We start from the raw sequence: 12,710 nt of genomic DNA on the forward strand, positions 1-12,710 counted from the left end.
TGTTTCTGATCCAGAACCACGGACCGCTCTGCTGCTGCAGCGCGCATGCGCGCAAAGAGTGCTGCTCATTCGCTCCCTAATGATTTCTGCGGGATTAACCAAACGCATCGATGGCGTGGGGCGCGCTTGGACGTGGGGGGGGTCACTCGTGCAGCCCCCCCCCCCCCCCGTATGCGCGCCTCTCATTCGCCAGATTAGCAATTACAGGCGCGAGGAGGGGGGTGACCTTGAGGAGAAATAGTTTGCGTAGCGCCCCGCGCGAAATCACGCAGAAACACTAACTGCGCAAAGCGGTCCGGAATGCGTGAAAGGTGTGAACAGGATGTTCCTGCGGGCCTGAGCGCGTGCGTGACTCTTTGTTTTCAGATCTCGAGAGCACGAGCCCGGTGATGCCGTCAGTGGGGGGGTCTGCATTCCGATAGAAGCCACGCAGCAAGCCTTGCTACCCCCCCCCCCCCAACACCCCCACCCGCCTTCATCCATCACATCCCTTTAGTTCATGATACAACACCACAGAGGAGCGCGCGCCTGTCCCGCTCACGCGCGCAGAGGGCGTTCAGACGCAGTCCGGCAATGCCCGTCTTTTCCCGCTGTTTCCTGGCAGGATGCGCAGGTCCCTCCACCCCCGGGGGGACACCGGTGACCCAAAACGTCCCGCATCTTCACCCAGGCCGATTATGATCAAAGCGTCGAGCACAGCGCGCGCGTTCAGCCTCACCTGTCACAGCCGCGCGCGGTGCTCCTCTGTCGCAATAAAGCAGGTCTGGCTTCTGCAGAGAACCGACAGCCCCCCCTTTCCGGTGAACGCTCGCCCCAGCAGGGATGCTTCTCAGCCCGGTGTCAGCGCTGCGTTTCTAGGGCGATTCACGGAGATCCACGCAGATTCATGCAGATCCACGCAGATGTGACTGCAGGAGCGCGGCGTCACCCGTGCGCGAGCTGCTGTGGCGCTGCCGCTCGGTTTGGGTTCCACGGGATCCCGTCACGTTATGAGCGCATCTTCATCCTGATGGGGAGGGGGAGGGGGGTCCGGCTGATCAATCAGGAAATAGATGTTCATATAATCCTAAAACTAAATCCAGAACATGTGACCAGAGTTCCCTCCATCAGGTCAGGAAACAGAGCCCACATTCAGGCGGGAAACTCACCTGTTGAGGTGAGGAAGACCATCTCTCCTTCATCTGCTGGCGGGTTCAGAGCTGCCAGAACACTTCTGTTTTCTTTTGACCGTTTAAATAAAGTTTTGTTCAAACTTTAACTTTAACGGAGGTTAAAGAACAAAAGCCTGCTTCTGTTCCTACGGGGCACAGTCTGGAGTACAAAAGTAATCCATTATTAGATAACAATGCTGGTCAGGTGTGCTCACCTCCAGACCTCCCAGTCTCATGACCACGAGGACACGCCCCTTTTGGGTCATGGTCTGGGAAGTCCACCCCGCCCCTGGTCCAGGACTTGTGGATCTGTGGTTCATGGTATCGTTCTGGATACCTGGTTTTCTGTGTGGACTGGAGAAACGGACCTCCTTCTCCTCCTCCATCTCCTGGACCTCCCTCCCCTGGACCTCCTTCTCCTGGACCTCCTTCTCTTGGAACTCCTTCAGCTCCTTCTCCTGGTTCTCCTTCAGCTCCTTCTCCTGGACCTCTTTCTCCTGGTTCTCCTTCTACTGGACCTCCTTCCCCTGGACCTCCTTCTCCTGGACCTCCTTCAGCTCCTTCTCCTGGACCTCCTTCTCCTGGACCTCCTTCAGCTCCTTCTCCTGGACCTCCTTCTCCTGGACCTCCTTCAGCTCCTTCTCCTGGACCTCTTTCTCCTGGTTCTCCTTCAGCTCCTTCTCCTGGACCTCTTTCTCCTGGTTCTCCTTCTACTGGACCTCCTTCCCCTGGACCTCCTTCTCCTGGACCTCCTTCAGCTCCTTCTCCTGGACCTCCTTCAGCTCCTTCTCCTGGACCTCTTTCTCCTGGTTCTCCTTCAGCTCCTTCTCCTGGACCTCTTTCTCCTGGTTCTCCTTCAGCTCCTTCTCCTGGACCTCTTTCTCCTGGTTCTCCTTCTACTGGACCTCCTTCCCCTGGACCTCCTTCTCCTGGACCTCCTTCAGCTCCTTCTCCTGGACCTCCTTCTCCTGGAACTCCTTCGGCTCCTCCTCCTGGACATCTTTCTCCAGGTTCTCCTTCAGCTCCTTCTCCTGGACCTCTTTCTCCTGGTTCTCCTTCTACTGGACCTCCTTCCCCTGGACCTCCTTCTCCTGGACCTCCTTTTCCTGTAGGTCCTTATTTTATTTTATTTTATTTTATTTTTTTCGTATACTTTATTGATCCCACAATGGGGAAATTCTTCTCCGCATTTGACCCATCCCCTGGGGGAGCGGTTATCTGCAACTAAACTGCGCTCGGGAGGCAGTAGTGTTAAGGGTCTTGCCTAAGGACCCTCACTGAGTGATGTTAACTGCTCGTCATTGATATGGTAATTGCCCCCAGTACCATTGCTTCTTCCCCTCCGGGAATCGAACCCTGGATTGCTGCATGGTAGCCGCTCACCTTACATACCGAGCTCAGCCTTCTGGACCTGCTTCTCCTGGACCTCCCTCTACTGGACCTCCTTCTCCTGGAACTTCTTCAGCTTCTTCTCCTGGACCTCTTTCTCCTGGACCTCCTTCTCCTGGACCTCCTTCTCCTGGACCTCCTTCTCCTCGAACTTCTTCAGCTTCTTCTCCTGGACCTCTTTCTCCTGGACCTCCTTCCCCTGGACCTCCTTCTCCTGGACCTCCTTCAGCTCCTTCTCCTGGACCTCCTTCTCCTGGACCTCCTTTTCCTGGACCTCCTTCTCCTGGACCTCCTTTTCCTGGACCTCCTTCTCCTCGAACTTCTTCAGCTTCTTCTCCTGGACTTCCTTCTCCTCGACCTCCTTCACCTCCTTCTCCTGGACCTCCTTCTCCTCGAACTTCTTCAGCTTCTTCTCCTGGACCTCCTTCTCCTCGACCTCCTTCACCTCCTTCTCCTGGACCTCCTTCTCCTGGACCTCCTTCAGCTCCTTCTCCTGGACCTCCTTCTCCTCGACCTCCTTCAGCTCCTTCTCCTGGACCTCCTTCAGCTCCTTCTCCTGGACCTCCTTCTCCTCGACCTCCTTCAGCTCCTTCTCCTGGACCTCCTTCTCCTCGACCTCCTTCAGCTCCTTCTCCTCGACCTCCTTCAGCTCCTTCTCCTGGACCTCCTTCAGCTCCTTCTCCTCGACCTCCTTCTCCTGGACCTCCTTCAGCTCCTTCTCCTGGACCTCTTTCTCCTGGTTCTCCTTCAGCTTCTTCTCCTGGACCTCTTTCTCCTGGACCTCCTTCCACTGGACCTCCTTCTCCTGGACCTCCTTCAGCTCCTTCTCCTGGACCTCCTTTTCCTGGACCTCTTTCTCCTGGATCTCCTTCCCCTGGACCTCCTTCTCCTGGACCTCCTTCTCCTGGACCTCCTTCTCCTGGACCTCCTTCTCCTGGGCCTCCTTCTCCCAGACCTCCTTCTCCTGGATCTTCTTCTCCAGGACATCCTTATCCTGGATCTTCTTCTCCAGGACCTCCTTCTCCCGGACCTCCTTCTCCTGGATCTCCTTCTCCTCGTCCCCTTCTCCTGGACCTCCTTCTCCTGTACCTCCTTCTCTTGGACCTCCTTCTCCTGGACCTCCTTTTTCTGGATTTCCTTCTCCTGGACCTCCTTCCCCTGGATCTTCGTCTCCAGGAACTCCGTCTCCCGGACCTCCTTCTCCTGGACCTCCTTGACCTCTTTTTACTAAACCTCCTTCTCTTGGACCTCCTTCTACTGGATCTCCTTCTCCTGGATCTCCTTCCCCTGGACCTCCTTACCCTGGACCTCCTTCTCCTGGATCTCCTTCCCCTGGACCTCCTTACCCTGGACCTCCTTCTCCTGGATCTCCTTCTCCTGGACCTCCTACTCCTGGATCTACTTCTCTTCGACCTCCTTCTCCTGGACCTCCTTCTCCTGGACTTCCTTCTCCTGGACCTCCTTCTGCTGGACTTCCTTCAGCTCCTTCTCCTGGACCTCCTTCCCCTGGACCTCCTTCACCTCCTTCTACTGGACCTCCTTCCCCTGGACTTCGTTCTACTGGACCTCCCTCTGCTGGACCTCCTTCTCCTGGACCTCTTTCACCTCCTTCTACTGGACCTCCTTCTCCTGGACCTCCTTCTACTTATCCTCCTTCCTCTCAACCTCCTTCCCCTGGACCTCCTACTCCTGGACCTCCTTCTCCTAGACCTCCTCATCCTAGACCTCCTTCTCCTGGACCTCTTTCACCTCCTTCTACTGGACCTCTTTCTTCTGGACCTCCTTTTCCTGGACCTCCTTCTCCTGGACATTCTTCTCCTGGACCTCCATCTCCTGGACCTCCTTATACTGGACCTCCTTTTCCTGGACCTCCTCCTACTTGACCTCTTTCCGCTCGACCTCCTTCCCCTGGACCTCCTACTCCTGGACCTCCTTCTCCTGGACCTCTTTCTACTGGACCTCCTTGTCCTGGACCTCTTTCTCCTGGATCTCCTTTTCCTGGACCTCACTCTCCTGGACCTCCTTTTCCTGGACCTCCTTCTCCTGGACCTCCTTCTCTTGGACCTCTTTCTACTGGATCTCCTTCCCCTGGACCTCCCTCCGCTGGACCTCCTTCTCCTGGACCTCCTTCTCCTGGACCTCCTTTTCTTGGACCTCCTTCTCCTGGATCTCCTTCTCCTGGACCTCCTTCTCCTGGACCTCATTCTCCTGGACCTCCTTCTCCAGGAACTCCGTCTCCCGGACCTCCTTCTCCTGGATCTTCTTCTCCAGGACCTCCTTCTCCTGGACTTCCTTCTCCTGGACCTCCTTCTCCTGGACCTCCTTCTCCTGGACCTCCTTCTCCTGGACCTCATTCTGCTGGACCTCCTTCTCCAGGAACTCCGTCTCCCAGACCTCTTTCTCCTGGATCTTCTTCTCCAGGACCTCCTTCTCCTGGACCTCTTTCCCCTGGACCTCTTTCTCCTGGACCTTCTTCCCCTGGACTTCCTTCTCCTGGATCTTCTTCTCCAGGACCTCCATCTCCTAGACCTCTTTCTCCTGGATCTTCTTCTCCAGGACCTCCTCCTCCTGGACCTCTTTCCCCTGGACCTCTTTCTCCTGGACCTCCTTCTCCTGGACCTCCTTCTCCTGGACCTCATTTTCCTGGACCTCATTCTCCAGGAACTCCGTCTCCCGGACCTCCTTCTCCTGGATCTTCTTCTCCAGGACCTCCTTCCCCTGGACTTCCTTCTCCTGGATCTTCTTCTCCAGGAACTCCGTCTCCCAGACCTCTTTCTCCTGGATCTTCTTCTCCTGGACATCCTTCTCCTGGACCTCCTTCTCCCAGACCTCTGTCTCCTGGATCTTCTTCTCCAGGACCTCCTTCTCCTGGACCTCCTTCTCCTGGACCTCCTACTCCTGGATCTCCTTCTCTTGGACCTCCTTCTCCTGGACCTCCTTCTCCTTGACCTCCTTCTCCTGGACCTCCTACTCCTGGACCTCCTTCTCCTAGACTTCCTCATCCTGGACCTCCTTCTCCTGGACCTCCTTCTCCTAGACCTCCTCATCCTGGACCTCCTTCTCCTGGACATTCTTCTCCTGGACCTCCATCTCCTGGACCTCCTTATACTGGACCTCCTTTTCCTGGACCTCCTCCTACTTGACCTCTTTCCGCTCGACTTCCTTCCCCTGGACCTCCTATTCCTGGACCTCCTTCTCCTGGACCTCTTTCTACTGGACCTCCTTGTCCTGGACCTCTTTCTCCTGGATCTCCTTTTCCTGGACCTCACTCTCCTGGACCTCCTTTTCCTGGACCTCCTTCTCCTGGACCTCCTTCTCTTGGACCTCTTTCTACTGGATCTCCTTCCCCTGGACCTCCCTCCGCTGGACCTCCTTCTCCTGGACCTCCTTCTGCTGGAGCTCCTTCTCCTGGAGCTCCTTTTCCTGGACCTCCTTCTCCTGGACCTCCTTTTCTTGGACCTTCTTCTCCTGGATCTCCTTCTCCTGGACCTCCTTCTCCTGGACCTCATTCTCCTGGACCTCCTTCTCCAGGAACTCCGTCTCCCGGACCTCCTTCCCCTGGATCTTCGTCTCCAGGAACTCCGTCTCCCGGACCTCCTTCTCCTGGACCTCCTTGACCTCTTTTTACTAAACCTCCTTCTCTTGGACCTCCTTCTACTGGATCTCCTTCTCCTGGATCTCCTTCCCCTGGACCTCCTTACCCTGGACCTCCTTCTCCTGGATCTCCTTCCCCTGGACCTCCTTACCCTGGACCTCCTTCTCCTGGATCTCCTTCTCCTGGACCTCCTACTCCTGGATCTACTTCTCTTCGACCTCCTTCTCCTGGACCTCCTTCTCCTGGACTTCCTTCTCCTGGACCTCCTTCTGCTGGACTTCCTTCAGCTCCTTCTCCTGGACCTCCTTCCCCTGGACCTCCTTCACCTCCTTCTACTGGACCTCCTTCCCCTGGACTTCGTTCTACTGGACCTCCCTCTGCTGGACCTCCTTCTCCTGGACCTCTTTCACCTCCTTCTACTGGACCTCCTTCTCCTGGACCTCCTTCTACTTATCCTCCTTCCTCTCAACCTCCTTCCCCTGGACCTCCTACTCCTGGACCTCCTTCTCCTAGACCTCCTCATCCTAGACCTCCTTCTCCTGGACCTCTTTCACCTCCTTCTACTGGACCTCTTTCTTCTGGACCTCCTTTTCCTGGACCTCCTTCTCCTGGACATTCTTCTCCTGGACCTCCATCTCCTGGACCTCCTTATACTGGACCTCCTTTTCCTGGACCTCCTCCTACTTGACCTCTTTCCGCTCGACCTCCTTCCCCTGGACCTCCTACTCCTGGACCTCCTTCTCCTGGACCTCTTTCTACTGGACCTCCTTGTCCTGGACCTCTTTCTCCTGGATCTCCTTTTCCTGGACCTCACTCTCCTGGACCTCCTTTTCCTGGACCTCCTTCTCCTGGACCTCCTTCTCTTGGACCTCTTTCTACTGGATCTCCTTCCCCTGGACCTCCCTCCGCTGGACCTCCTTCTCCTGGACCTCCTTCTCCTGGACCTCCTTTTCTTGGACCTCCTTCTCCTGGATCTCCTTCTCCTGGACCTCCTTCTCCTGGACCTCATTCTCCTGGACCTCCTTCTCCAGGAACTCCGTCTCCCGGACCTCCTTCTCCTGGATCTTCTTCTCCAGGACCTCCTTCTCCTGGACTTCCTTCTCCTGGACCTCCTTCTCCTGGACCTCCTTCTCCTGGACCTCCTTCTCCTGGACCTCATTCTGCTGGACCTCCTTCTCCAGGAACTCCGTCTCCCAGACCTCTTTCTCCTGGATCTTCTTCTCCAGGACCTCCTTCTCCTGGACCTCTTTCCCCTGGACCTCTTTCTCCTGGACCTTCTTCCCCTGGACTTCCTTCTCCTGGATCTTCTTCTCCAGGACCTCCATCTCCTAGACCTCTTTCTCCTGGATCTTCTTCTCCAGGACCTCCTCCTCCTGGACCTCTTTCCCCTGGACCTCTTTCTCCTGGACCTCCTTCTCCTGGACCTCCTTCTCCTGGACCTCATTCTGCTGGACCTCCTTCTCCAGGAACTCCGTCTCCCGGACCTCCTTCTCCTGGATCTTCTTCTCCAGGACCTCCTTCCCCTGGACTTCCTTCTCCTGGATCTTCTTCTCCAGGAACTCCGTCTCCCAGACCTCTTTCTCCTGGATCTTCTTCTCCTGGACATCCTTCTCCTGGACCTCCTTCTCCCAGACCTCTGTCTCCTGGATCTTCTTCTCCAGGACCTCCTTCTCCTGGACCTCCTTCTCCTGGACCTCCTACTCCTGGATCTCCTTCTCTTGGACCTCCTTCTCCTGGACCTCCTTCTCCTTGACCTCCTTCTCCTGGACCTCCTACTCCTGGACCTCCTTCTCCTAGACTTCCTCATCCTGGACCTCCTTCTCCTGGACCTCCTTCTCCTAGACCTCCTCATCCTGGACCTCCTTCTCCTGGACATTCTTCTCCTGGACCTCCATCTCCTGGACCTCCTTATACTGGACCTCCTTTTCCTGGACCTCCTCCTACTTGACCTCTTTCCGCTCGACTTCCTTCCCCTGGACCTCCTATTCCTGGACCTCCTTCTCCTGGACCTCTTTCTACTGGACCTCCTTGTCCTGGACCTCTTTCTCCTGGATCTCCTTTTCCTGGACCTCACTCTCCTGGACCTCCTTTTCCTGGACCTCCTTCTCCTGGACCTCCTTCTCTTGGACCTCTTTCTACTGGATCTCCTTCCCCTGGACCTCCCTCCGCTGGACCTCCTTCTCCTGGACCTCCTTCTGCTGGAGCTCCTTCTCCTGGAGCTCCTTTTCCTGGACCTCCTTCTCCTGGACCTCCTTTTCTTGGACCTTCTTCTCCTGGATCTCCTTCTCCTGGACCTCCTTCTCCTGGACCTCATTCTCCTGGACCTCCTTCTCCAGGAACTCCGTCTCCCGGACCTCCTTCTCCTGGATCTTCTTCTCCAGGACCTCCTTCTCCTGGACTTCCTTCTCCTGGACCTCCTTCTCCAGGACCTCCTTCCCCTGGACTTCCTTCTCCTGGATCTTCTTCTCCAGGAACTCCGTCTCCCAGACCTCTTTCTCCTGGATCTTCTTCTCCTGGACATCCTTCTCCTGGACCTCCTTCTCCCAGACCTCTTTCTCCTGGATCTTCTTCTCCAGGACCTCCTTCTCCTGGACCTCCTCCTCCTGGACCTCCTACTCCTGGATCTCCTTCTCTTGGACCTCCTTCTCCTGGACCTCCTTCTCCTTGACCTCCTTCTCCTGGACCTCCTACTCCTGGACCTCCTTCTCCTAGACTTCCTCATCCTGGACCTCCTTCTCCTGGACCTCCTTCTCCTAGACCTCCTCATCCTGGACCTCCTTCTCCTGGACATTCTTCTCCTGGACCTCCATCTCCTGGACCTCCTTATACTGGACCTCCTTTTCCTGGACCTCCTCTTACTTGACCTCTTTCCGCTCGACTTCCTTCCCCTGGACCTCCTATTCCTGGACCTCCTTCTCCTGGACCTCTTTCTACTGGACCTCCTTGTCCTGGACCTCTTTCTCCTGGATCTCCTTTTCCTGGACCTCACTCTCCTGGACCTCCTTTTCCTGGACCTCCTTCTCCTGGACCTCCTTCTCTTGGACCTCTTTCTACTGGATCTCCTTCCCCTGGACCTCCCTCCGCTGGACCTCCTTCTCCTGGACCTCCTTCTGCTGGAGCTCCTTCTCCTGGAGCTCCTTTTCCTGGACCTCCTTCTCCTGGACCTCCTTTTCTTGGACCTTCTTCTCCTGGATCTCCTTCTCCTGGACCTCCTTCTCCTGGACCTCATTCTCCTGGACCTCCTTCTCCAGGAACTCCGTCTCCCGGACCTCCTTCTCCTGGATCTTCTTCTCCAGGACCTCCTTCTCCTGGACTTCCTTCTCCTGGACCTCCTTTTCCTGGACCTCCTTCTCCTGGACCTCCTTTTCTTGGACCTTCTTCTCCTGGATCTCCTTCTCCTGGACCTCCTTCTCCTGGACCTCATTCTCCTGGACCTCCTTCTCCAGGAACTCCGTCTCCCAGACCTCTTTCTCCTGGATCTTCTTCTCCAGGACCTCCTTCTCCTGGACCTCTTTCCCCTGGACCTCTTTCTCCTGGACCTCCTTCCCCTGGACTTCCTTCTCCTGGATCTTCTTCTCCAGGACCTCCATCTCCTAGACCTCTTTCTCCTGGATCTTCTTCTCCAGGACCTCCTTCTCCTGGACCTCTTTCCCCTGGACCTCTTTCTCCTGGACCTCCTTCTCCTGGACCTCCTTCTCCTGGACCTCATTTTCCTGGACCTCATTCTCCAGGAACTCCGTCTCCCGGACCTCCTTCTCCTGGATCTTCTTCTCCAGGACCTCCTTCCCCTGGATTTCCTTCTCCTGGATCTTCTTCTCCAGGAACTCCGTCTCCCAGACCTCTTTCTCCTGGATCTTCTTCTCCTGGACATCCTTCTCCTGGACCTCCTTCTCCCAGACCTCTTTCTCCTGGATCTTCTTCTCCAGGACCTCCTTCTCCTGGACCTCCTTCTCCTGGACCTCCTACTCCTGGATCTCCTTCTCTTGGACCTCCTTCTCCTGGACCTCCTTCTCCTTGACCTCCTTCTCCTGGACCTCCTACTCCTGGACCTCCTTCTCCTAGACTTCCTCATCCTGGACCTCCTTCTCCTGGACCTCCTTCTCCTAGACCTCCTCATCCTGGACCTCCTTCTCCTGGACATTCTTCTCCTGGACCTCCATCTCCTGGACCTCCTTATACTGGACCTCCTTTTCCTGGACCTCCTCCTACTTGACCTCTTTCCGCTCGACTTCCTTCCCCTGGACCTCCTATTCCTGGACCTCCTTCTCCTGGACCTCTTTCTACTGGACCTCCTTGTCCTGGACCTCTTTCTCCTGGATCTCCTTTTCCTGGACCTCACTCTCCTGGACCTCCTTTTCCTGGACCTCCTTCTCCTGGACCTCCTTCTCTTGGACCTCTTTCTACTGGATCTCCTTCCCCTGGACCTCCCTCCGCTGGACCTCCTTCTCCTGGACCTCCTTCTGCTGGAGCTCCTTCTCCTGGAGCTCCTTTTCCTGGACCTCCTTCTCCTGGACCTCCTTTTCTTGGACCTTCTTCTCCTGGATCTCCTTCTCCTGGACCTCCTTCTCCTGGACCTCATTCTCCTGGACCTCCTTCTCCAGGAACTCCGTCTCCCGGACCTCCTTCTCCTGGATCTTCTTCTCCAGGACCTCCTTCTCCTGGACTTCCTTCTCCTGGACCTCCTTCTCCTGGACCTCCTTCTCCCAGACCTCTTTCTCCTGGATCTTCTTCTCCAGGACCTCCTTCTCCTGGACCTCTTTCCCCTGGACCTCCTTCTCCTGGACCTCCTTCCCCTGGACCTCCTTCCCCTGGACTTCCTTCTCCTGGATCTCCCTCTGCTGGTTCGTTTCGTCAGTCAGAAGAAAACGCAGCTTTTTTCTGGTTTTTGCTCAGATCTGCAGGAATTTTGGGTTTTTAGCATCAACGTTCTTCCTTTTAGAAAGTTTCTTCAGAGGAACTTTGTTCTTGGTTGCTTCTCTGCTTTTGGAGTTCAGGTCCGAGCAGCGCGTTCATGTCATCGTGTTTCTATGACCGTTGCCATGCCGACAAATCTTTGAAAACGTTAGAATCCGGTCGTCTGCAGAGTAAAATCATGCAACACCTTATACCAAGGCAAACCATTTGAGAGCAAATGTTTAATATTTTCATTTGAAAGTTGGGATTTCAGACCTGTGAAGTTTGTTCTCAACACAAAAACATGATGACAACAATATTTCCATGCATGTGGATCTTTATTGAGTGAAATGTAAAGAATGGAAACATCAAACAGCAAAGAAAGGAACTTCAGACCGAAAAACATTCAGAACGAGCAGCAAGAAGCTGGACCATCAGGACTAAAAATAAACGCAGAAGATCCACAATTAGACCAAACGTTGTGTCTGCCGTGTTTCTTCACTGATTCTAAAGGATGTTTAGTTGTGAGAAAACCTCAGAACTCTTTCGTTTTGCTGTAATTAAGTTCTCAGGTTTCACTTCATGATTTCGTCTCATTTGTCTGCAGGACATCCTGAGTCTGAACGGAAGTTCTGAAGTTCTGAACCCAGACGACCAAAAAACCTTAACCAGATTTTAGGGATCAGAATCATCAACCGGGTTTCCTTCAGTCTTCTTCCTCTGTCACTTCTTTACACTCTCAAAGTTTGAACTTCCCAGGTTTTCTTTTGAGCGTTAGAGCAGAATCTCTCCAAATCAAACACTGACTTCAGCCCCGTCCAGCCGCCAACGACAGCGGCCTGCGGTGCAAATGGTGAACTTATCTCCACCACAATCAACTAAAGGGGGGAAAGATGGCAGGAGAAGAAAAAACCTTTGAATCAACGTGTTGTGTTGCATTAGACCCCCCCCCCCCCATCTGTAAATAAATATTAAAATATTTACCGTAAATTCCGGACTACAAAGCGCACCCGATTACAAGCCGCACCGACCCATATTCACGTGTTTGACTGATTTTATACATACACAAGCCGCGTCAGAGTACAAGCCGCGCATGTGTTAGCCGATGTTATCATCCTGACAGATCACGCCCAGCATCCCAAAGTGAGTGCAATGTATTAACACATTGTGGGTGGTGCCAGTTTTGCCTCTGGGTCACGTATTTGAGTGTATCAACATCTGTCAAACAGCATGGACCTATATTCTGTTCACAAGTCCCTCAGTTATGGTGTTTTTATTTCATTTTTTTTTTACTTATTGACAATCTAGGTATCTAACATAAAATTACAAACAGTAACCATATAATCAACATTACATCCCTCAGTTATAATGAGGAAATTTACATCCGCGATTCCACATTTCCCATGAGTCTTAGGGGCTAAAGGCGGGGCCAACGCCCGGCTCGCCATTCTGTTGTACGTGTTTAAGAATTAGCAAGTATCAGCAGTGCATGGAGGGGTGAACGGGAAAAGCTCTCCTTCCGCTTGTGTCGCGGCAGCGTTATGGGAGTAACAGGGCTGGTTAAAAAACACAACGGTAAAATACAGCAGCGGCGACTGAAAAGCGCGCGCCTCAGCGCGATACGCGCGCCTCAGTGCGGCGCGTGCGTCAGAATTCAGAAGCCTCTGCGCTCCGCTCCCGCC

The 12,710-nt window shown here is 54.4% G+C and overlaps 2 protein-coding genes and 1 pseudogene across 2 annotated transcripts in view; all 3 read right to left on the minus strand.

Moving 5' to 3' along the window:
- Window positions 1-1,114, minus strand: part of LOC111946821 (visinin-like protein 1) — an 8,024-nt gene extending 6,910 nt beyond the window's left edge. The window contains exon 1 of the mRNA XM_023951458.1: window positions 719-1,114. The gene's annotated coding sequence lies outside the window, so the exon portion shown is untranslated. The remainder of the gene's footprint in view (window positions 1-718) is intronic.
- On the minus strand, window positions 557-9,725 carry LOC111946866 (annotated as a pseudogene).
- Window positions 9,501-11,176, minus strand: LOC111946867 (golgin subfamily A member 6-like protein 2). Its single transcript, XM_023951930.1, has 3 exons — window positions 11,168-11,176; window positions 10,905-10,970; window positions 9,501-10,088 (listed from the first exon to the last, which is right to left on the minus strand). The coding sequence occupies exons 1-3, from the start codon at window positions 11,174-11,176 to the stop codon at window positions 9,729-9,731; spliced, it is 435 nt and encodes a 144-aa protein (XP_023807698.1). The 3' UTR covers window positions 9,501-9,728.
- Between the last annotated feature and the right edge of the window lie 1,534 nt (window positions 11,177-12,710).

The sequence above is a fragment of the Oryzias latipes genome, chromosome 22 (genome assembly GCF_002234675.1).
Source record: "Oryzias latipes chromosome 22, ASM223467v1".
Classification (NCBI taxonomy): Eukaryota; Metazoa; Chordata; class Actinopteri; order Beloniformes; family Adrianichthyidae; genus Oryzias; species Oryzias latipes.

What these genes read in the sequence shown, in the direction of transcription:
- LOC111946867 (XM_023951930.1), bottom strand. An exon ending in AGGAGGTCCAGGAGAAGGAG is followed by an intron (nt 10,089 to 10,904) that starts GTCCAGGGGAAA and finishes TAGGAGGTCCAG; the next exon opens with GAGAAGGAGGTCCAGGAGAA.